This window comes from Tamandua tetradactyla, chromosome X, assembly GCF_023851605.1.
Source record: "Tamandua tetradactyla isolate mTamTet1 chromosome X, mTamTet1.pri, whole genome shotgun sequence".
In the NCBI taxonomy this organism is placed as follows: domain Eukaryota; kingdom Metazoa; phylum Chordata; class Mammalia; order Pilosa; family Myrmecophagidae; genus Tamandua; species Tamandua tetradactyla.
The window spans coordinates 66,134,383-66,159,332 of NC_135353.1; the positions used below are offsets into that span (position 1 = coordinate 66,134,383).

At 43.2% G+C, this 24,950-nt stretch overlaps 1 protein-coding gene across 1 annotated transcript; it reads left to right on the forward strand.

Moving 5' to 3' along the window:
• The first annotated feature begins 12,931 nt into the window (after window positions 1-12,931).
• Window positions 12,932-18,323, forward strand: SERPINA7 (serpin family A member 7). The gene is made up of 5 exons (XM_077146868.1): window positions 12,932-13,013; window positions 14,350-14,994; window positions 16,041-16,314; window positions 17,059-17,206; window positions 17,729-18,323. Exons 1-5 carry the CDS (start codon window positions 13,007-13,009, stop codon window positions 17,930-17,932), a joined length of 1,278 nt encoding a protein of 425 aa, XP_077002983.1. The 5' UTR covers window positions 12,932-13,006; the 3' UTR covers window positions 17,933-18,323.
• The last annotated feature ends 6,627 nt before the right edge of the window (window positions 18,324-24,950 follow it).

Sequence of the window (24,950 nt, forward strand, 5' to 3'; positions counted from 1 at the left end):
ACCTCCCCTCCCCATCCCCTTTTCTTCTGCTCCTTCAGAAGCTGTTTTCCACCCCTGCCCAGCACAGCCACCTCTCCCTCTTGGCAGCTGCAGCTTTTGTTTTCTGGTTGCTGGGAGTGATCTTCTTCTAGACATGTGGCTCAAAGCCCCCGTCCTGACTGGGGTCTTCCTGGTGCCTTTATTTTCATCTAATAGTTGTGTATTCATCGCCATGATCATTTTTAGGACATTTACGTCACTCTAGAAAAAGAAATAAAAAGAAAAAAACTCATACATACCATATACCTTACCCCTCCCTCTCATTGACCTGTAGTGTTTCAATCTACCCAATTTATTTTTCCCCTTATCTCCCCTATTATATATTCACTTTTTATCTATATATTTTTCTTCATCTGTCCATACCCTGGATAAAAAGAGTCTCAGACACGAGGTTTTCACAATCACATAGTCACATTGTAAAAGCTATATCATTAGACAACTGTCTTCAAGAATTAAGGCTACTGGAACACAGCTCAACAGTTTCAGGTACTTCTCTCCAGCCTCTCTAATACACCGTAAACTAAAAAGGGGTATCTATATAATGCATAAGATTAACCTCCAGAATAACCTCTCAATGTTGAAATCTCTCAGCCACTGAAACTTTATTGTATCTCATTTCTCTCTTTTCCCTTTTGGTCAAGAAGGCTTTCTCAGTCTCTCGATGCTGAGTCCTGTCTCATCCTAGTAGTTCTGTCCCCATGTTGCTGGGGAGATTTACACCTCTGGGAGTCATGTCCCACGTAGGGGGAGGGCATGAGTTGACCTGCTGAGTTGGCTCAGAGAGGCCACGTCTGAGCACCAAAAGAGGTTCTCCGAGGGTGACCAGGTGCCTTTTTAATGGCAGCACAGTCCCACCTCAGGGCCTTTGCACTTTCTCTTCCCCCTCCCTGGAATGCTCTGCCCTCAGACCGTGTGGGGGTAATTTCCTCTCCCCCTTAAGTCTTTGCTCAAATGACAAGGCTGAAGTGTGACCTTGTCTGACTTTCTCCCCAGTTTAAAACCACCCCCTCCCCTCTAAAATACTTTTTTGACTCGTTTTACTTATCTTCTTTGCACTTATTTTTATCTGACCTGCAATTCATTTTACTTACTTATTTTGTTGATGGGATGGCTCTGTCAACTAGAGGGCAGGGAATTTTGTCTGTCTGATTCTTTGTTCTTGCCCTGTGCCTATAACAGAGCCTGGCACACAGTAGGGGCTTGACAGACATCTGTCAAAGGAATAAATAAGTGGGTTTAAGAAGGCCAGTTTAAACTTGATCTGTTTTTCCTTTTCTTCTGGAAAAACCTGAGCAGGCACAAGTCTTCCTTCCCCAGGCAGCCTCATTATGTAACAGGACCTCCGTCTGCAAGGAGCTGTCAGCACCGCTTCAAGTGATTATATTTAGTGTTTTCAGCCTCTCCTTTTAGCTACATGAGCTTTCTGGAAGAGCCCTGGAAATGAGGCCTCACTTCAGCAGGTTCAGAGGCTCCTGGCATTGTCCAAGGCAGCCCCAGGGGATGGTGGGCCCCGTGGAGGTAGCAGTGGCCAGGCACCCCTGTCCTAAGCATCAACCCACAGCTGGCACATGCTGAGAGCATCTGCATCTAGGGACAGAAGGTGGATTTTGTTTTGTAAATGAAAGAACTAGGAGAAGCCAAAGCAGGATTGGAAAGAGAGTGAGTAGAGTTTGAATCTTAGCTCTGCCGCTGGTTAGCTGTGTGGCCATTAGCCAGTTACTTAACCTCTCTGGGCCTCACTTAACTCATTTGTGGAATGGGGATAGAGATCAAGCATTCAGGTGGGATTCATGGGCACTGCCTTGCATTTAGGAGGGACTTCAAAACATGGTGGTTGTTCCAGTTGTGTGCTCGGAGGTTCCTGGCTCATTTTTGAAGATGTAAGCAGCTAGGCCGGGATGCCTTCTGAGGGGATGGTGGACCCGTAGTACGTTCTCCCCCTCTACTAGGCTCGCTGCTCTGCCATGTCCGGGGATTTCCACTGGCCAGCTTGGACAGTTTATTTGGGAATGAGCAGGGCCAATCTTTAGGCAAAGGTCAGCAAACTACAATCCATGGGCCAAGTCCATCCTGCCCCCTGTTTAGGTACACCTAAGGACCTAAGAATGTTCTTTATGTTTTTAAATGTTTGGAAAAAATCAATCACGGAGAAGAAGCTGCAACAGAGACATGTGGCCTACAAAGTCCCTTGCAGAAAAAGTTTGCCAACCCCTAGCTTTAGGGGATGGAGTTGGGTGGGGCACGACCCAAAGAAAATCTCACTGTGTGACCCCTTTTCCACACCACCCAGGAAAATCCTGTTATGATTTCCTGGACATGCTGTGTGGGCCAGATGCTTTACCTGGAGACACGTTCTCTCTAGGCCTCAGTGTAACTTGAAGAGGTAACTGCATCGCCAGCGCATTGCCCAGATCAGGAAACTGAGGCTCAGAGAGGCTGAGCCACTTGCCTGAGCTCACACAGTAGCAAGCGGCAGAGTGGGGGTTTGACCCATGCTGGTTTTTGCCTCTGGAGTCTGGGCTCCCCCCTCACCATAGGGTGCCTAAGAGGCAGCATCGAGGGTCACCTGCATGGACAGCAGGGGTGGCCCACACTTGGCGTGGTGCAGAGCCTGTCCCTCTTCCTCATGGTCCCACCCCCAACATACCTGAGCCAAGGTGACTGATGTGATCTTTACCGGACAGGATTATCTGGGTGCAAGAGACGGAAACCAAAACTGGGTAACCAAAGTCACATGGGAATGTCTTGGCAAGACGGAGGTAATTGGCTCAATCCAAGTCCTGGGGAGGCTGGAAAACCAGGCTGGAAAGGAGGGTCCCCAGTCATCCTGGGAGCTCTCACAGGTGAGGCAGGGCAAACCAATCAGGAGTAAATGAGTCTCAACACCCAGCCCCATCGCCATGTTTTTGCTTCAGATTTAAGTTCCCACAAGGAACAGTCCAAAGGCCCTGATAAGCCAGGGGTGCCCATCCTCACCATCTGGAGGTGCATCTAGAAGGCTACAGGATTTTGCTCAGCTGCAAACCTTCACAAGCCTCCAAGATGATGCTGTTTCTTGGAGGCCCAGCCATTGCTTATACAAGTGCAGCTTAAATCCCTGTGAATTCTGTATTGATTTGATTGGGCACCCTGCCAGTCTCAGGAAAGGTGGAGGTGGTGGTTCAGGCTCTTCTCAATCAGCATCTCCATGAGGTCTGGAATGAGAAAGCTGACATGCGCTTGTGGTTTCTAATGGTGGGTGGCAGGCACCACTGGGCTCCAGCTTTTGACATTTTCTTGGCCAAGGCAGATCAGTCGGCAGGTCCTGGAGGCTGCAATAGCCTCCTAAGTGGTCTCCCTGCCCTGACACTAATCCTCTTGTGTCTCCTTTTCAGATAATAATCAGAGTGAAATTTTTAAGATTTTGAGTCAGTTCATGTCCCTCCTGCTGCTGCAGTCCCCACCACGGCCACCAGCTCTCTCAGAGGAAAAGCCAGAGTCATGAGCATGGCCCACAAGTTCCCTTCCCTCTTGTTCTTCTCTGGCCACTGGCCTTCCCTGCTGGCCCTGAAGGAGCTGAGCATGTACCTACCCCAGGGCCTTTGCATATGCTGTTCCTTCTGCCCAGAATGCTTTTCCCTGATGTGTACCTGGCTTGCTTCCTTAGTTCATTCATGACCCCAGTCGTATGTCTCTGTATAGGTGGGGATTTCCCTGGCCACCATAGTGTATATCATAGCACTTTCTTCCCACTTTTCTTGCTTCGATTTTCCTCATAGCATTTATAGCTGCCTGGCATAGCACCTAATGATCTCTTTATCTGTGTTTTGCACTAGCATGCTAACTTCATGAGCATAGAGACCTGTTGCAGGTTACAGCTATCTCCCCAGGGCCTAGAGCTGTGCCTGGCTCACAGTAAGTACTTGGCCAATACTAGCTTAATGAATGTTTAGTGGGCACTTAGCTCTGTAGTCAGCACATGAGGGTTCAGACAGAATAAGACAGGCCCATTGTCTTCAAGAATTTCAATATCTGTGTGGAGAGATGAATGGTTCTTCTATCCATTAGGCTTTATAGGCGCAGTGCCCAGGACTCATGATTGCCTACAGGATCCTTAAAAGGTTTGAGACCCGAAAAAGTTACTGGTTCCAAAATATGAAAAGAAGATGGGAATCTCAAAACTAGCATTCCGACAACCACAAAACATATATAATGAGCAGCATTAATGAAATGTTGATCATCAACTGCCATTTGCCTCAACTCTTATAAAATAATTTTATGTTATGTGCAGAAGCACTTAAATATTTTTAAAGCATTATGGGTGGGGCCTCTGAAAGGAAGACTACCTGGATCTGGGAAGGCCCTAAAAACTGTCCTGGAGATAACTGCCTGAAAAAGAGTGATTAAACAGGGTGTAATTAACCCCTATAAAAACAGTAGAAATTCAGAGTGGGAGAGGGAGCTATAGGGAATTCAAGGAAGGCTTCCTAGTAGAGGTGTGATTCGGGTTGGGCCCTGAGGATCTGGTAAAAATTGGAGAGCATAAGATGGGAGGGAGGCTGGAAGGAGAAGTAGGTTTCCTCTATTCGTGGGACAGAGCCTGATGTACTGAGGCATTTGGGAAAGAAATTGACCTTCCAGAGAGGTTGGTAAAACAGCACCCCCTGATGGGAGGGTCATAGCCAGGCATGTGGTGCAGACTCAGAGGCCACTGAAGTCTTTGGAGGCGAGTGTCTGAGTGCAAATCCTATAAAATCTTCCCCCTGTACACACACATAAGAAAAACTGGGTGGCTGCCAAGTCTTCATGCCCATATTCTATGACCAGGCACGTGCTACTTCAGCAAGACATGGAGAAAAACAGCGCCACATAACCCTTTACTGGGAAGAGAGTGAAGGGAGCAAGTGGGTATTGTGGTGCTGAGGGGCATTTGTTTCTGTGCCCTGTTCAGCTGCATGGGTTTGCTGCGGGTTTTGTTGCTGCTTATGGATCCCGTTTTCTTCCATCAGAGATTCGAGGCAGCATTGTGCAATCAGCCAACATGACATGATTGCAACAGTTAGGGCTGGTGGAGAATAAGGGAAAGTTGAAAGTTGATGCAGTGCAGAGGCAGGCCAAGACCAGAAACATGCCAAGGGGCTGCCTGTAAATCTGGCAAGGGCCTCCCGGCAGCCAAAGCAACTAAGGAGATGAGCGCAAGCTCCATGTGTTCCATAAATTTAGCCATACAAGGCTTCCTCAGCACCTGGGCATTCAGTATGGAAATGGCTGTGGTGACATAATCACCTGAGGTGTCGGAAGTGATAGAGCATCGGCATTTTTGCCAGTGAACTGACTGTGTATATTTTCACTTCCAACTCAGCCTCCTGGGACAGATCTTCCTTCCAACCTTGGCCCTGCTCATTTTGGGCTGGATGGGTCTTGGTTGTGGGGTCTGTCTGTGCAGGGGAGGGAGTTCAGGAGCATCCCTGTTTTTTGCCCAGTAGATGCTGGTCAATGCCCCCAGGTTGTGACAACCAAAATCATCTTCATATTCCGTGGGGTGGGGGTGGGCATGAAGTTGCCCCCCCAGTTGAGAATCATTGCTCTAGTGTAAAAGGTAGTAACTGCTCCTGCCCATCCTGTATCCCGTTAGATCAAGATCTTTGCTGGACAGATGGTGGAGAAAGTGCAAGTTCAGGCAGAAAGCCTCACGGGAAACCGTGAGTTCTTGTGGAAATGTAGGGTTTTAGGAAGTCGATGGAAGTGATGTTGGTGAATTGGAACCACAGTAAAGCCACTGACCATTGAGGACCCCCCCCCCCCCACCACCACCAACTAGAGCAGTTAGCGCTGGGAGAATAGGAAATGGACAAAACCACTCATATAATGCATGCTTCAAAATAGGATGGTTTGAATATCAAAGGCTTAAGAGATAACCCTGGGAGAAATGATGATGGCCTGAAATATTTTAGCAAAAACGTGCATCTTTACCATCGTGTTACAAAAGTCAAACAGAAGGCAAGGTTTTGGCATCCTGCTCATAACATTTTTCTTGGGCCAATTAGGCGATTACTCTCAACATTTTATTCATGAGTTTGTCAAGGAACTGGCATAGAGTTGTGGTTATAATTTACACGTTGTAAAACATAAGAAAAAGAGGCTTATTGCAAGATTTTTTTCAGATAAAATCCTAGTCATGCCTTTTTTGTGTGTGCAATTTCAGTCTTTAAGCAGGTGTATTTCAAGTGGGCTTTTCAGGGTACCAGTTATTCTCAGATATTAAGGACCCCTGGGAGCAGTTGCCTTGGAGATACAGACTGTTCCCTGACCACTGCATTATGCTGAAACATCAACACTGTCCCTCTTTGGTGTGTGACTATCTTGTCAGAGGCAGGCCCCTTGTACCTCCCAAGGGACTGGAGACCCTGCAGATGGACTCGTGTCCAGCAGGTAGGGGCCTGGCCCTGGGGAGCCCACCTTCTCCCAGGGATGATAGACTACGTGTGTTTGAAGGAGAGAATAGGACAAAGACCAGTTGCATATCTGATGTCATTTCTTTTAGAAAAGCTTCTACCTTTCCTTTCACTGGCTTTTTCTAAAAAATTTGCTTTATTGTGATACAACTCACATACCATACAATTCATCCATTCAAGATGTATGATTCAGTGGTTTTTTTTAGTATAGTCACAGAGTTGTGCAACCATCATCACAGATAATTCTAGAACATTTTCATCACCTCAAGAAGAAATACCATACCCTCCAGATACCATCTTCTTATCCTCTGCCTCAGCCCTAAGTGACCACTGTTGAGTGCCTGGTAGGGATGAGAGCCTGCTGTCTACAAAGCTAGGACTGGCCACATAATTTGCAGGACCTGGTGCAAAATGAAAATGCTCAAAAATTATTAAGCATTTCAAGAGGGGAACAGCAGAGACTTAAACCAAGCATGGGGGCTCTTGCAGCTCTGGAGCAGCAGAGCTGGGATTTAGACCAAAGCGGTCCTTGTGCAGCTGCGATGTGGATACCTGAACACTGCGGGGCTCCTGGGCCGGGGTCTGGGGTGCAGGTGTGAGTCACCTGCCAGGCAGCAAGGAGCAGACTTCCTAAAAGCCAGGATTTGTTGCTAGGGACCGCCAGGGCTGCTGTCTGCCTGCTTCAGGCCATCCCTCCCACAGTGGCATGCAGCCCAGCAGCTCAGAGACAAAGGCCTAGCCAGCTACTGTAGAAGATACTACCAGTCCTGCCCTCATCCCTCTGCCATTAACGAGCAGGTCCCACATCCACCAACACCTGGGATTTTTTACCTGTGGGTTTCTTCTAGCCATCAGGTCCACTGCTTGTTTGTGGGACTAAACAGAAGTACACGGGAATAAATGCCTTGCAGGAGAGGCTGGATAGATCCTAGCTCCCTGATGTGAGATAACTCTGAGGCTGGCGTTCTTTGCTCTATCCTTGGGTTCCCCAGCAGGAAGGAGCCCCAGCTGCCTTCAGTGGTATCTGGCTTGATAATGCAACTTTTGTTAATGTCCTTCCTTTCTTTGCCTCATTTCTTTGCTTTCCTCCTGGGATTAACTTGGTGTATCAACTTGGCTAGGTTATGGTGTCCAGTTATTTAGCCAAACACTGACCTTAGGCTAGCAAGGAGGTATTTCATAGATGAGATCAGCATGTACAGTCAGCTGACTTTAATAAAAGAGATGATATTTGATCATATGGGGGTGGGGGGTGTATATACCCTTAGTCCCTTAGTTGGTCTTAACAGGGAGAACTGTGGGTTCCAGAGATCAGAAGGAATTCTGCCTCAAGACTCCACCCTCCACTCCTTCCTGAGTTTCTGGTCTAAGGAATCTGGACTGAATACTTCAACCTCACTGTTAACAGAATTTCCAGCCTCTGACCTGCCCTACAGATTCTTGCCAGCTTCCACAATTGCATGAGCCACTTCCTTATAACAAATCCCTTTATACACATATCCTGTTGGTTCTGTTTCTCCAGAGAACCTTGACTGATACACTTTCTACTGCTTTCTGAGGTCACCTCCCAAATCAACTACTGAAACTCACATTCTGGTCTTAGATCTGCTTCTGGGGGAATCCAAAAGCACAAGGGTTTGGCTTCTCTGAACCAGTTCCTGGAAGCTCACGTCTTCCCTTCCCTTGACTTCTGAGCCCTTGAGCATGGACTGAGGAATTTTGCTGAGGTTGTATTGGCCAGAATTTCCTTGGTCTCTACCTTCCCCAGCCAGCTGCCTTCATTAGCACCGTGGGGGCTCTGGGGACCCCATGTGTGAACCACTGCAGATGGTCCGTGTGGAGGAGAGATTGGGTATGGGGTCTTAATTAATGGAGAATTGTGAAGGTCAGCCCATGTGGGGTGGGAAGGCAGAGCAACCCTCTTGGATGCTGACCCTGAAAAGATGTGGGGAAAACGGCAAGCAGTTTTGTGCCTTGATGCTCGCTTGCAGGGTCTCAGCATTTCTGACATGCTTCTTTTTCCATCGGGCTTGACTGGAAATCACAGGGAGAATGAAACGCAAACGCCTTTGCCATGGGTCTAGCGTGCAGGGCTGGACCTTTTCAAGATGGATTCCATGGCTGGAAATCTTTGGGGGGTGGTGCATATTTGGTATCGGGGGGAGTGGGCGGGGGGGGATGGACACAATCTCTTGGTAGAAGAATATGAAGTTCCGAGGATGAAGGGCACAGCTCCGGGGGTCAATCTTGATTGATCTAAACCAACTGTAGCAATCCGCTCCGTCTTTGCAAGTGATTGGCTTAGAGGCAGCCACATGACCGTGTTCCAGCCAATGAGGCAGAAGAGCAAGTGTCCTGGGGGATTGTTTGAGACCTTTCCCCCTGAACAGAAAGCTGCTTAGGGAAGGCTTCCCCCTTCCTTCTGGGAGCAACGCGAGGCCCGATGACTGGATCTGTTGCAGCCACAGTGCAGTGGGGAGGGCGGGCAGGAAGCGGGAGGAGAGCCTGGACCTGCCACCGCCCCTGCCTCTAGATGAGTGACTGACACGTGTCCTGATGGCTTAAGCCATTTTAGTTGGATTTTCTGTTACTGCAGACACGTGCATCCTGCTGGAGAAGGTCACCGTTTCGGAGACGTCTTTACGGGGAATTCTTTAATATTCTCACACTTGATGTAGGACTTGCCTTTGAGCTTTAGTACATTAGAACCTCTTTACGTTTTGCTCCTGGGTTATGTAAAGTCAGCCTGACCTAAGGTGGTCCTTGGTTGATGCCAGTTGGTTCGCCCTCCTGCCTTCCTGGGAGAGGGAAATGAGATCTGTTTTAGTGAGGCCTGTGGTGGCTGCATAAGAAACAGAGGGGAGATAGTGAGACCGAGAAAGCGAGACACACACACACGGACAGGGAGCATGGGAATTTACTGCTCACGTAAGAGAAAATGAAATTGGATTCAAGGCTCAGCTGTGTCACGGACAGTGCCTTCCCCCTCGTGGCTTTCCTGTCCCCTGCCAGCTCTGTTCTCAGGCAGGTTTCCCGACCAGACGACAGGCAGAATGGCTGCTGATGGGCAGACCCCTGGCCCCCCAGCCTGGCCACCTTGCTGAGAAGGGGCCTCCTCTTACTCCACCACTTCCTAGTCCTCCAGGTGTGCCCGCAAGGCCCCAGGAGAAAGGGGGCAGGGCTGCCTGGGTCATGTGCCCATCCCGGGGCCAATCGCCATGCTCAAGGGCATAGGAGGGCGTGGATATATATTTTCAGTGATAATTTCTTCCATTAGTTTTTCTCCTCCTTTTCCCTTCTCTTCTCCTTCTGGGACACCCACAACACGTATATCTTGGAATTCTGTGCCCATTTGCAGAAGTCAACCAAAATATGTCTTTCCCAGACCTCCTTATCACTTATTTTCAATCATGTTTCTTCCAAGTCCCCCTGATTGTCACTGAAACTGTTAACCAATACCCATGAATAAGGTAGAGTGATACCTCTGTCCATGTGTACATTCATGTAATATGAGCAAGTTTCTCTGGCTTTCCTGTCAATTTTGCAGAGAGTCTCACATCTTTCAAAAAGTATCTTTTCTGTTTAGATAAGCAAGCAGCACTTACTGTTATTTGGAGCCAAGAACTCTGACTGATGCAGACATTGATATCAGGAATTAGGTGGCATACCATACCAAAGAAATTTGGAGCCCTTGAAGTTGCTTATGTGATCTAATGGGCTAAGGTGGTTGAAAACTCCATTATATTCTGAAAGCAGATATGGAAGCCCATGGACTGAAATGACAAAGTAACTAATTAGTGGTATTCTGAAAGGAAGAGCCATTTGAAGGCAAGGCTTTGGAGGACCTCCTTGCTGCCATAGAAAAGTCTAAATGATATAAGGAATTCAAAGGTTGTGGAGTGAAGTGAAAGCTTCTGATGACACCAGAGTGCTTACAAAAAAGAATGACAAGCTCAAAAACCAAAATTCTTGGTTTGAAGGGCTCAAGAAATACACTGAAGTCAGGCAGCATGCAAATAAATTTATTATCTAATGCAGCTGGAGAATGAAATTGGCCAAAACTTAACTCAGTGTTTGATCCTGTGAATTACCATGTTAAAGATTATTGTTTACCCAACATTGACAGGTCACTTTTGTTACAGTCACTGAGATAAAATGAGTGAGGACTCAATAATAGGAAAATTGAGAGTTAAAAGAACCTCAAGCCCAAAATGCACACTGAGCCTCACTTACCAGCAAAAGTAGGCCCAGAAATGTCAGTGCCTGTGAGACTTAAATTGCAAGAGGATGCCAGTTTTCCTAATGCTACCATTCCACACCTTTTATTATCTGTAGACTTATAATTAGAGTAAGAACCCATCATTTTTCCTCACACTAGGGCGTGGAATCAAACATCAAGTCAAAAGTATAAGAAAAAATGTGTTCAGTCCAAAATAACTGTGGGAATTTGAACATTTCTAACAAGAAAACTCTGAGGAATTTCTGTGAAAATGGATCATGATGGTGTTCTCCCAAAGAGGGAGACACAATTTTAAACCTGATTGAATTTATTGATATTTTAAAATTTCCCAGAGATTCTGTATTCAACGCGCTAACTCTAGCAGCTTTACCAGAGATTGAAATTACTGTGTTAAATATAATTTTCAAGAAGGTCTTATACTATATAAATTTCTTCTTAAGGAGAATGCATTTCCAAAGAGCAGAAGTGAACAGCAGTGGGTGTAGGGGCAGAGCCCAGGGACCCTGGAAGGTTGAGCTGAGTAAAGAGAATCACTACAGCAGATGAAGGGGAACAGAATTAACAGTTGCTGGATGCCTACTATGTGCAGAGCATAGTGATAGGAGCTTCTGGACTCCACCTTTAAATTTCATTTGATGCTTCAAATAACCAAATAACTTAGGGATCAGTATCATTTGCTCTTTATGGTGAGGAAACTGATGCTCAGGGTCAATAAGTTGCTTTCTCAAATTACTATGTGACAGAGACATGATAGGTGGACAGGTCCTGGACTAGGGGAGGGACTGGTGGGCACCCTTCTCATGTGTTAGAGGCCTGAGTCTCTCTGAGACACCCGGCAGTTTCTACCTGCTAACTAAGGGCAGCTGAATCAAATGCAGCAGAAAACAATTCTGTGTCATTTTCTGACAGTGCCACCAGAGGGCACAGGTTTGTTACATTCTTTTTATAGACAGTCTTGTGTTTCATCTTCAGGGACTTGCCGTAGCTGAGAAGACTGTGTGCTGTATTACCAGGAGTGAGCATGGAAAAGCCTTACAGTGAGGGGACCTGAGCTTGCCATGGGCTTGCTGCATGAGGCACACAACCTGTGAGCACCCCATATGTGATGTGTACCTTTTTCTACTCAAATTCCCACGGGGGGGGGGGGGTTCCAGATTGTTGGAAAGATTCCTTTGGTTCAGGACCAATATTTATCATTTACCACAGAAACCTCAGTGCTGAGTATGGTTCTTCCAAATTGTAGGAGCTCAGTAAATGTTTGGTTGAGAAGAAACAATGTCATAGTACAATCACCCTTTATCCTTGTCAAAATCCTCCAGGGGCTTCCCAAGACTGTGCCATTTATCCTGGCTTCCAAGTCCCACCATGAATTGCATCTAGGCTTAGCTAAAACTATTTGAATCCTCCCAGTCCCCAGCATACAATTAACATATACACATCATTAATGCAGTACAAAAACAGGCAGTGTCTGAAATAGATGCTTCACTTCATGCCTGTGCATGATAAAAACTCAATCAGGAGTTGCTATTATTATTATCTTAACTAGAAATTGATAGAATCAAGGTTGAACTTTAGGTCCTGACTGAATCTAGTGCTCTTTCCTTACACTGAGTCTTCAAACAAAGCCAGTATGCAGTTAATAGTGGATGAGTGGAATCTTTGAATCCCTCCTCCTCAGCTTCTTCCACATCTTCTTTTGGAGTCAAATGGCCCAGGGGATTTTCATGACTTGGGAACTGGTATGGTTCTCTCCCTAAGCAGACATAAGTGTGTGCAGCACCAGAAGCCTAGTGTTAGAAGCTAATTTTGGCGTTATCTCCTCCAAGCCAATTCAAAAATAATTTTTATAGCACCCATTAGAGAAGCTCAACCAACCTCTACCTGTCTGCAACTTTCCTTTGAAAGGCTACCAATGCCAGCACTGTTTGACCCTGTTGGTGAGAAGTCTTTCTCCTGTTGCCACTTAGCACCTTTGCCCATGGTCTTCACTCTGCTTGCTGAAAAGACACTTTTCCTAGCATAAACCTGGACCCTACCAGGTCTGACAATTCTCTTTCTCTTTTGATACAGATGCAGGATCTAGCAGCCAAAGCAATCATCCAAAGTTCCTCCCTTATCATTTTTCTCTTTGTCCCTCTTGGCCTTGGATTTGGGAATAAGCTTTGAAAATACAATCCTAGGGTTAATGCTGGGGTTAATGAGTAACTAAGAGTGCCCTAATTTTGCAATACAGGGCACATTATATAGATGGAAAAGTTTTGCTTTTTTGAGAGAGTCAAGGGGCTTCTTGGGCATGTGCTGTAAGTACATTTATTCTCTTTGGAAACTTTGAACGCTTCCATCAGCAGTAAGAGTTCCAAATCACTATGAGCTCTGGACTCTTAGCTCTGGGGGCCAAGGTCTATGTGTGGTCATCTGATAAGTGGCCACCTACCAGCCTCAGTGACTTTTTCAGAATGAGGACTCTGGTGACAATGTGATTAGATATAGTGGTGGAAGTGGGGGTTGGGTAGAGGCATTATTGACCTGCAAGGAGCTGATGTAGTATTTCAGGGCATAAACTGAGGCAGTGAAATAGGAATGGAGAGAAGGGAGACATTTGGATAGGTATTTGGAAGGTAGTATTCATAGGATATCATGATTTATTTGATGTGGAGAATCGGAATGAGGGAAGCCCCTAGGATGACCCCTATATTTCTGGCATAGGGGTCTCAGTAGACCATCACCCAGGAAGAGTATGAAGGTCTGAGGATTGGTCCTGGCTCCATGGATCTCTTCCTTCTGACAACTCATGTCCACTGTCATTGGGGATTCCACAATTGACTTCCTTTCCTGTTGTTTTCTATTCTTTTAAGCGCACAGCATCTTGTACCATATCTTTCTGGCTCCTTTTCTAATAATTTTAAAACAATGCATATGGGTGTAAGAATAATAGTATTAAGATGCTTGTAAATTAAAACAATTCTTCAGATTATACCATTGGTGAGGGAGATCTCAAATATGGACAGTTATATTTTCATCTTCCTGTTGTTTGGAAATACTCTTGTGGCTTACATTCATTGCATGAATGCTTGGATTTCAGCTTGCTACCTTGTACATGGATCCATAAATTACCACCATTCCATTCCAACTAAACATATTCTGTGAAAACTATTTTCCATTTTTCTTTTAACCAGAGAAAGTTCAAGTGTTGTCTCATCTCATCTCTTAAAGATTTTATCTTAAGAAAATGCCAAATTAAAAAAAAATACATAATCAAAAAGTCTGAATTACAAAGTAATATATACAGAGGGAATGTTATTTTTACCTAAGTATTCCTCCCTTTTCAAAAAGTTGTACCCGGGTCAAATAAAAAGTAATTAAGTTTCCATAAATTTACTTTACTCATAGTGTATTCACAGTGTTGCTATTATATCTGAATGAGAATACATGCCTGATTTCTGTGGCCGTTGCAGGCCACTTATGCTACAGTCTGCTCACATTAGATGTATAATCTGTCTTTCAGGGGAGAGAGGCTTCCACCAAGATCCTGGTGTGCACACCATCAAATATTTGCTATTGTTTTATTAATTATGATGGGTGAATGTTTCATCCAGCTAAACAACCCCAATGTTTCTTTTCCCTCATCTCTTACAGATTACCTTCCTTCCAAAATGTCTCTGTTCATCTATCTGGTTCTCTTGCTATTTGGGTTTCATGCTCCAATCCATTCTGTAACACCATATAGCTCTGAAGGCAAAGTAACCACCTGCCATTCCCAACACAATGCCACCCTCTATAAGATGTCCTCTAGGAATGCCGACTTTGCATTCAACCTGTACAGGAAGTTCACTGTGGAGACCCCAGATCGAAACATCTTCTTTTCCCCTGTGAGTATTTCTGCAGCTTTAGCTATGCTTTCCCTTGGGGCTTGCTCCAGCACCCAAACTCAAATCCTAGAGGCCTTGGGGTTCAAGCTTACTGACACTCCAATGGCAGAAATCCAGCAGGGCTTCCAGCACCTCATCTGTTCACTCAATTCTCCAAAGAAGGAGCTGGACTTGCAGATGAGAAATGCACTCTTTATTGGAAAGCAACTGAAACCATTGGCAAAATTTTTGGATGATGTCAAGAGCCTCTATGAGACTGACGTCTTTTCTACAGACTTCTCCAATGTTTTTGTAGCCCAGCAGCAAATCAACAGCCATGTGGAGAAGCAAACCAAAGGGAAAGTTATGGGTCTCATCCAAGACCTGAAACCGAACACCATCATGGTCCTAGTGAACTATATTCACTTTAAAGGTAAGTCTCTAAGGTGTCAATTTCAAGCTCCATGTTCAGATAATTTAATGGGGGTGAGAGAGTGAATTCATGGTCTCTTCTTACTGGCACCAGCAGGTGTTCCTAATTCCACAGTGACCTGCTCCACTGGGCACAGCTGCATATAGTGCTGCATCTCCCAGGAGGAACACACAGCTCTGGGGATGAGTCCAAAATATTTCTAGGGAGAGAGCACTTTCAGGGAGGTGGATGACAATGGAATGGACGTCCTGGTCAGATTGGGTTAGAACATCACAGCTTCCAAAAGATTTGGTGAAGATTTGGCAATCTTCTACTTGATAGGGTAACAGACTTGGGTTTAAACCTCTCTGTTACCCTGGCTTGATGGGCAGTCTTGGGCATATTATATAAATACTTCTATCATGTACTAGGTATCTACTATATATCAAGAACCATGCTAACTGTGTGGTTTACACATTGTCTCAGATAACATTCAAAAGAACCCAGGTTCTTATAATGAATAAATCTCTAAAGCTTGTTTTTCCACCCAGGTCTGACTCCAAAGACAGTGTTTGTAACAACAAGAATCTTTTGACCCTTTTCTGAAAGTTTTGTGCCCAAATGATTTCTCCTATATGATATCTCAGCCACATTTGTTGGAGGAGCCAATCATGCTTGGCCATAAACCACTCATGTGCAAATGGATAAAACAAAAAATCAGATCTTTTGGCTTATTCTACCCTGTGTGCTGGTTGCCCATATACCTTTTTATGGAAGAGGAAACTTTGGCTCTGGTAGGTTTAGTATAAGAATAGGGGTTTTGAAAATAGACCATGTTGCCTAACAACCCTTGGTGAGACTCCTGGCTCTTCTACCTCTAGCTGAGTGACCATGGTCAAGTTACATGCTCTTTCTGGTCCTCAGGTACTCACCTGTGAAACTGGTTGAAAGTAGGTACCTACCTCTGCAGTGGCATTAATTACTAGTTGAGATGACTAATGGAAAAATTCATGGTGGTGCTAATACTGGTTTAGAAAAAATGCCTTTTTTTCTCTCCATATTTTAAGCTCAGTGGGCAAATCCTTTTGATCCATCCAAAACAGAAGATGGCTCCAGCTTCTTAGTGGACAAGAACTCCACAGTGTTAGTGCCCATGATGCACCAGATAGAGGAATACTATCACCTGATTGATACAGAGCTGAACTGCACAGTGCTGCAAATGGACTACAGCGAGAACGCCCTGGCACTTTTTGTCCTTCCTGAGGAGGGCCAGATGGAGAGGGTGGAAGGGGTCATGTCATCTAAAATACTGAAGAAATGGAACCACTTACTCCAGAAGGGGTAAATGCCTTGGAGGATATGAAGGGTTGAGGGTGGGCAAAATGGTGCAGCAGAGACCAATTTCACCAGAACCTCAGAAGCAGCAGAATCACCCCAAAACTCCTAATAGATGTGTGATAACTGCAAGAGTGTGCCAAGAACATACCATTTTTCAAGCCATTTGCAGGGCATTTTACACATATCATCTCATCTAAGCACATTAACAAACCTGCCTGAGAGGTAGTGCTATCGCTGTCATTATTCAAAAGAGTAAGTTGGGACTAGAAAGATAAAATGAGCTCTCTAAGCTCAGTCAGCTAGATACTTCCTAGAGACTAACTCTACTTCCTAGAGACCAACTAGAGCCTGGAGGATGGGTAGGAGTTGGATATTATGAGGTGAGCATAAAGCAATTTTGGCCAAGGAGTAAAAGATGGAAAACTATGAGCTGCCTCAGGGGCTACCCATTGACCTTCATGCCACTGGCTCCCTGACTATTACCAATGCACCAGCCTCATTTCCTTTTGACTATAAAACAGCTACACCTCTCTACTCACACAATGCTCCTACCCAACATTGGTTGAACCAGAGGGCATTCTTCCCATAACAACTTCTCTGATTTTGGTGCCATGTGTTCACCTATACAGCAATGGTTGTCACTACTTAGGAGAGGAACAGAGTCCAATAAAATACCACGGTGAGTGAAAGAAGGAGGGCATAATGAGTGTGGTGTGGTGATGGCCATGTGTCACCCTTTTCCCACAGGTGGGTTAACTTATTTGTTCCAAAGTTTTCTATTTCTGCCACTTATGAACTTCGTGCCATCCTTCTGAAGATGGGTATCCAGGATGCTTTTGCTGACAATGCAAATTTTCCTGAAATTGCAGAGGGAAATGGTGTGAAACTATCCAATGTAAGTTGGTTGTTCAGAGTCCTTGAATGTCTGAGCTTGTCGGGCCTTTGAAGTCAGTTAATTCAACTGTCTCATTTTAGTTATCAGAAATCCAAAGCCTAGAAAGGAGTGTGACTTGCCCCAGGTAACCATAATTCCAGAGTCATTTTTGTTACCGCAAACTAGTTACTGTAACTCAGTTCATTTCACATCCAATGTTCATATCCTCAAATGAGTCTGATCGCAGAGCTTAATGGTTAGAAGTGGCTCTGATGAGATACAGTTCTGGAGGGAAGGAGGTTTTGAAAGGTGGGTTACTCCAAGAGGAAGAGAAATAGAGAGAAAATAGTTGGTCCCTGACAGTTGTTCTCAAAACTAGCAGGGATTCATTAACTTTCATTAGCTGGGTAGCATTCGCATTCAAGCACCATCAATAGAGTAGGGCAAAGGGCTGGCCCTGACCTTCCTTTCCCTTTCCTATATTCAATCCCTCCAAAAGGGTATTCCTTTTGGAGACCAGCAGTATTTGTTCTCCACCCACAGGCTGCCCACAAGGCCGTGCTGGACATTGTTGAAAAGGGAACCGAAGATGTAGCTGTTCCTGAAGTCAGATTCCCGGACCAACCTGATATAACTCTTGTTCACCCTATTATCCAATTTGATAGACCCTTCTTGTTATTGATTTTGGAGAGAAACACCAAAAGCATTCTCTTCCTAGGGAAAGTCATGGATCCAACAAAAATGTAGCAGGGAAAGAGGATTTGGTTAATTGCATGTGCTTATTGAAATGAGGAATAAATAGTATAGCCTGATGTGATCAGTGTGGACTTGAATATGCTTCTCCTTTTGTAGGAGTGGAGATTTGATCTTGGAAGAACTGCATGGGATGTAGAAGAGGCCACTCTTATGACCGAACATTCAGATAGTCAATGAATCATTCATTATTGCTAGAGAAAGAAAAGCCCCATGTGAGGTTATTTCTTTTAGTCAGAAACCCACAACTTACATAAATTACCTCCAAGGAATTTTATTGGTATATTTGAAACGCAGGTTGGATCCTCATATCCCAGTATTCCAAATATAAGATTAATGAATATGAAACAATGCAAATGCAATAGTTCATAAGTGAAATCTTTGACCCCTTTTCCCCTACCCACTCAGATCTGTGTATTCCAATAATAAGATTAATGAATATAAAACAATGCAAATTTAGTAGTTCATAAGTGAAATATTTGGCCCCTTTTCCCCTACCCACTCAGAACTGTTCTTGGTGTTCTTGCTAGACCACCCATCAATTGGTTCTACAAAGGCTCTTTCCCTATAAGTCTGAGTAACAGACTCACTTACAAGGAGGGTTGTGGCTTTTGTGACATAAGCATGGGACAAAGGAACAAGAGACTGAGATGAATTTTCCTTTTTAAGACTCCCTTACCTGGGAAGAATGTCCCTTCTTGCTAATTTATAAGCTGGGAATGGAGAAGGAAATTCATTCATTCAACTCATATTGTATATCCCCTGCTTTTCTATATCCCAATCAGACTTCTTAGCAAATGTTGTACCCCTCTTCTGCTTGCCCAGGTAGGACTTTATTGGTTAATCTGTCTTTTGTCTCTACTCTCACCGAATATTGGTGTTTTCTTGTCCCTAGATCTTACAATAAGTTCCCCTTGCCTGGCATGCCAACCCATTCCTACCAACCAAAATCTGACAATATGTATTCAAAGCCCCAGTATTAGATCTTAGTACACTTAAATAACACAGTGAGTGTTAAAGATGTGGTAGGCAAAATTCTAGCCCTAAGTTGAAACCCTTCAGTGATGGAGAAATATTAATGCATGTATAAGCACTGTTGCAGGTATTGTGCTTCCTGAAGGAAATAAACACATACTGCTTAGAAAAGTGTATGATACAGATATTTCTAATTTTCCCTATCAAATGCATGTAAATTCAAGTTTGGTTACTCCTGGTCCAGTTCACATTTTGGTTTTACAAATAAATAGGAAGCACAGAAAATGGAAATGACTTATGGAACAGAAAACTTATTGATATCATGGAATTCAATTTTGATGATGTTATATTACAACCCTGGCTCTGCTACTTACACAATTTTGTGAACTTTGGCAAGGTACTTAAATGCTTCACACCTTATTTTCCTTGCCTGTAAAATGGGAACACTAATAAAATTCACTTCCTCAGGATTTTGTCAACATTCAGTGAGGAATAGTATGTAAAGTACATATCATAGCGCTTGACACCTTATAAACCTTTGTAAATATTAGTTGTTTCATTATTGTTGCTCAAGATTAGACAGTGGGCTTGTGTCAGATTGAGGGTTGTAATGTGAGTCCCTGGGCTTGCACACATCTGTTCTCTAGTTCCAGAGGGCAGAATAAAAGTTATATTGGCCCCTTCCCAAATCTCCCCAAATTATTTGGATCAGAAGTGGTTCTGAGAGGAATATTAGTAGCTCCAGAGAGGACTCAGAGATTAGGAAGACATTGTCCTTCAAGTATTCATGTATTTCATAGGGACTAAGCCTAACTCAATCATACATTCCTGAGGCCAGATCATGAAGGAATACCACTATTCATATTATAAGTCTCAGCTTATTTTAGGGATAGAAGATTTTCTTAAACTCATAAAAGTTACCTATCAAATACCTATAGCAAATACTTTACTGAATAAAGAAATTTCAGCAGAATTTCTACTAAACTGAGAACAAGACAAGGATTCTTTACATCATTGCTTTTATTTAACATTAAACTGGAAGTCTTAGTCAATAGAGTAAGACAAAAATATAGATGAAATGAAAAGGAATAAACACCTACCTCTGCAGATAAACTGACTGTCTCCAAAGAAAAACCAAGAAAATATATGAATACACTCTTAGAACAAAAGGAAGAAAAATTGTTGGGGAAGAGTATACAAGAATTTAGTGGTCATGGGAGGTTCAAATCGTGCAAGCTGCTACCCATGTATGAACCGAATCCAATCCCACCCCCTCACCAGCATTAAAATCTCAAGCCAGTTTACTTCCCCTACTGTCTAGGCCATTCTTGGGCATGCTTGGGAGGTCTTCTCTGTTCTCCCCAGAAAACCTAATTACATAAGTAATAAATCTTTTTGTTCCCTCTTAATGTGTTTGTGGTGTCATGAGTCTTAACACCTGAACCAAATTTGGGTGGTAGTCTTTCTGCGACTGAATGATGGCCTCCTAATTGGTACAGAGAGCAGAGATGTCTAGATATTGCCAATTACCAATGGGGGGTATTCTCTTGCTTTAGCTTGCTAACTGGCTCTGATATCTGCTGGAGACCATGTACTTTTAGATGCTGACTGGTGCATAACTTGAACTTTGAGCTGTGTTTCTTTTTTGGTGAACCTGCTGAGTTTTACTAAACATCTGTGATAGATTTAACTGACTTAAAATGAAAGTTTTGATAATTGACTTTTCAGCACGGCCCTCCTTAAAGTGGCCCTGGGTTATGGATCTTGCTCAGACCTATCTGTGTATGTAAGATTGAATCATGTCTCAATTTTAGCATAAGCTTTGACTGATACTAGTTTTGAGGAAAAGCTTGTTTGAAAGGATTATGTGAGCTTGTTTGAAAGGATTATGTATGCTAGAAAAGCCATGCTTTAAGCCTGATCCAATCTTGTCAGAACAACCTTTCTTTTAATCCCTATTCAATAATGTAGGTTGGAGTCTTTTGATTAGATTGACTCCATGGAGATGTGACACACCCAATTGTGGTATTAATCTTGATTAGATGGAGATATGACTCCACCCATTTCAGGTGGGTCTTGATTAGTTTACTGGAATCCTTCAAAAGAGGAAGCATTTGGAGACAGCAGATATATGAAAGTCATGAGAACTACCAGAGCCCACGCAGCTGCTTTCATCTCTTTGGAGATGAAAAAGGAAATGCCCCTGGGGGAGCTTCATGAAGCAAGAAGCCTGGATAGAAAGCTAGCAGATGTTGCCATGTTCATCATGTGCCTTTCCAGTTGAGAGAGAAACCCTGAACTTCACCAGCCTTTCTTGAGTGAAGGTAATCTCTTGTTGGTGCCTTATTTGGACATTTTTATAGACTTGCTTTAATTTGGACATTTTCATTACCTGAGAGCTGTAAACTTGTCAAACTTATTAAATTCTCATTTTTGAAAGCCATTCCAGTTCTGGTATTTCACATTCCAGCAGCTTGCAAACTAGAACACCATGTGACTGATTGGTTGTGCATCTCAACTAGGCATTGGCCTACATTCTAAAGAGCTTAGGGGAAAGACTCATACCATGTGCAATGTATGAGCTTATTAGGTGGTTGTCTATGTGAAGAAAGAGCAGTCACTATTTGAAGAGTACTTATGATTTGAAGATTTGAATTATTCAGATCCATATCCTAAAAGCAAATGACTCACTTGGACCTTACAAAACTCTTTTCCTTCTGATGCTCCCTATGCCTCTGTCATCAAAAAGGTCTGGATCCTAAGGGTTATAGGAAATATACCTATAGCATGCCTGTGGTAGAGCAAGGGGTTAATTCAATCACTGCCATGGGAGAGGCCCATGACTCTGATTGATAATTGATTTGAAGCTCTCTGGAGGAAGAAATGTATCAATCATAGCAGGGTGTATAAGACTCCTCTAAAGTACACTAAGTACCCATCAAAAAAAAGTATGTGTGTGGGTGTGTGTGTGTGTGTGTGTGTGAGAGAGAGAGAGAGAGAGAGAGAGAGAGAGAGAGGGATGGAGGGAGAAAGAGAGACCTAGATAAAAGGAGAGGAAACAAAAATTGAAAGTGTTCCACAATTTGAACCAATTAGATATGCAAAATTTACTAAAATAATGTATACAAAACAGACAAACGGGCACTATTTGGCATTTGTACCTCTACTATATAGGCTTGAATTAAATTTAATATCCGCTTAAAGGCATCAATTCACAAACATTCATGTCCTTAATCAATATTATTTCTCATATTGCAGTTTTACATGGGCATCCTGCTAAATTTTAAGCAAGGTATCCTATAATCTTAGTGGAGTTACTAAATATAAAATAGAGAACAAATTGGCATGTTTCATCTTACTCATCAGAACTATTGCCTTGCCTAAATTCCCTATGGTCTTAGCACCCATGCCATAATATATCCCATTGTGGGCATGGTCACTCTGACCCAATGAGTAATAAATACAAATGAAATTGTCTTTTACACTTAAAAATTTGCTTGGGAAAATAAGAACACATGAACCCTAGTTAAAACAGTCAGTATGACCTAAAATAAATTAAAAGAGGGCATTCAAGGATTGAAACTTATTATACAAGAGGATTGAGGAGCAGGAATGATTATTCCCCACTGTTTCTCTATTTAAACTGTCCAATTTGGCCTGTTCTTAAGCTTGGAAAAAATAGAGCCTCACAATAGATTCCTGCAACTTTAATGCTGAGGGCCCCATTAAGGCCCCCATACCCAATGTTACTGAAGTTAGTGACTCCATCCAATCAGCAAGTGGAGAATATTTTGCTATTATAGATTTCACTAACATGTCCTGTTCAGTGACTATTTCAACAGTGCCTCACCTGTAGTTTGCCTTCAACTGTCTATGCATTGGGTACCTCAACACCCTTGACATCATTCATAACCATTGCTGACACGATCTTTACATTCACCTATGCAATAAATATACCATACACACCATACAACATATAATAAATAACTACAAAGCAATAAGAAATAAAGCAAAATTCAAGAGAAAAGGGGGCAACTATTTGAAAAATCAGCGTGCAGAGTAAGAAAAATGATTGTTGAATAAACCAGTGAATAATGCTGATAAAGAGACCCACCAGAGACTAATTGAAATAAAATTCCTGGATGTGGGGCCTGTGCACATATGGCTATTTGTTTTGTTTTGCTTTGCTTTACTTTAATTTTTAAACTTTTGATTGCAGTATAACACACACAAAAATGTACAAATCACAAATGTTTAGCTTAGTGAGTTTTTAACATCATGAACATAACCATGAAACCATCACCAGATCAAGAAAGAACAGTTTCTGCACTTCAGAAGTATCCCTCATGCCCCTTATCTCCAAGAGTAACCACTATCTTGATTTCTAATTCCATAAATCAATTATACCTTTCAAAGTATCTTTATATAAATGGAACATATAGTTTATATTATTACATAGATTGTTTTCACACATAGTTTTATATTGTTCAATGTCATTGTTGTATGGTATTTTGTTGTGTGAAAATACCAGATTTTATTTATCCATTCTACTGTTAATGAGAATTACGTAGTTTGGAGCTATTATGAATAGTGTCTGTGAATATTCTTGTATAGTTATTTTGGTGAATAAATGTATGTCTTCCTATTAGATACAAACCAAAAAGTTGAATCGCTAGGTCACAGGATGTGCATATGATCAGCTTTCATAGACAGCTCACTATGTAGTCCCAAATCTTGATTCTTAACACCTAGCTGCAGTCAGGTTGATAAATCATCCCAGGGAAAGTGGTTGTAAATCTTCAAAGACAATTCTTTCACTCCCTCCAAGTCTTCCAATTCCTGCGTATTCTATTCTCAGCATCCTGCTCCCACACTTGCCTGATTTGTGAGACATTGTCTCTTAAGCCTTGAGTGTGGGGAATTTCATTCTGATTTACAGAAGAATTTCTACTCAACATTTCAGTCATTTCCCCTTTTCAGCTTTGGAAATCAGCAAATGTCATGGGAAGGGTTCTTGCTGTGTGCTGTTCTCTCCAGGTCATCAAATGAGGCACTCCAGTCTCCTGAGGCCACCCAAAGTTTGCTTGATTTGTTTCTCCCACATAGAGAGAATTGACAAAATTTCCCAGAGAAAAAAATTGCAGAGCCTCAGTGTTCCTTGAAAAGGTACTATCTTCTCTGGAATTTCTGTTCCTTTAATCCTCATTGTTTCTGTAGCTCTCTGATGCCATTAAAACTAGATTTTAGTACTTTGTCTTTTCTAATTGTTCTATCTTACAGTATTGGATTACCTTTAACTACACATCTACTTAGAAGGAGAAATATAGAAGTTTCCAAAGTTATTTGAATATGTGCTTCAACTAGAGAACCACTGCCTTAGAGAAACACTTGCACATGTGTATGTAGAGCCAGGAAATTCACAGCTACACAGTGACAAAAAACTAGAAACAGCCTTAAATGTCCATCTATATGGGGATGGATGGATAAATTGTGATATGATCATAGGATGGAATATTGTTCAAGCCTCAAAATTAATGAATTAGTGCCATGTGTCTAAAATGAATATATTCAAAAATAAAATTACGTGATAAATAAAGTTGAAGAAAAAACAATTACGGCACTATTTGTATACATAAAACATATGCAAAAACTATTAAACTATTCATGGACACACATATATGAAGAACAAGTATAAAATATGGACTGGAGACTTCTGGGAAGATGGCGGACTAGAGTGGCTGGAGATTAGCCCTGCTCCATGGAAAGGTTGGAGAGGGGACAGAAGTGTTACTGAGATGGCCAATTGGGAGTGCGGCTGACTTGGGAGAGCCTTCTGTACCACACACAGCAGCTTTGGTTGCAGAGGCTGAGGAACTGAGAAGCAGAGGGCTGGAGCCTGGCACAGAGGCGCAGATCTGCAGAATCCATGAGAGTGCACAGATTGGAGTGCAGGACTAGGAAGTAAGCCAGGTCACCTCCCTTGGGCATGCTACCCTCACCCCACACCCCATACACCTGAAGTCCATCACCCCCTCCC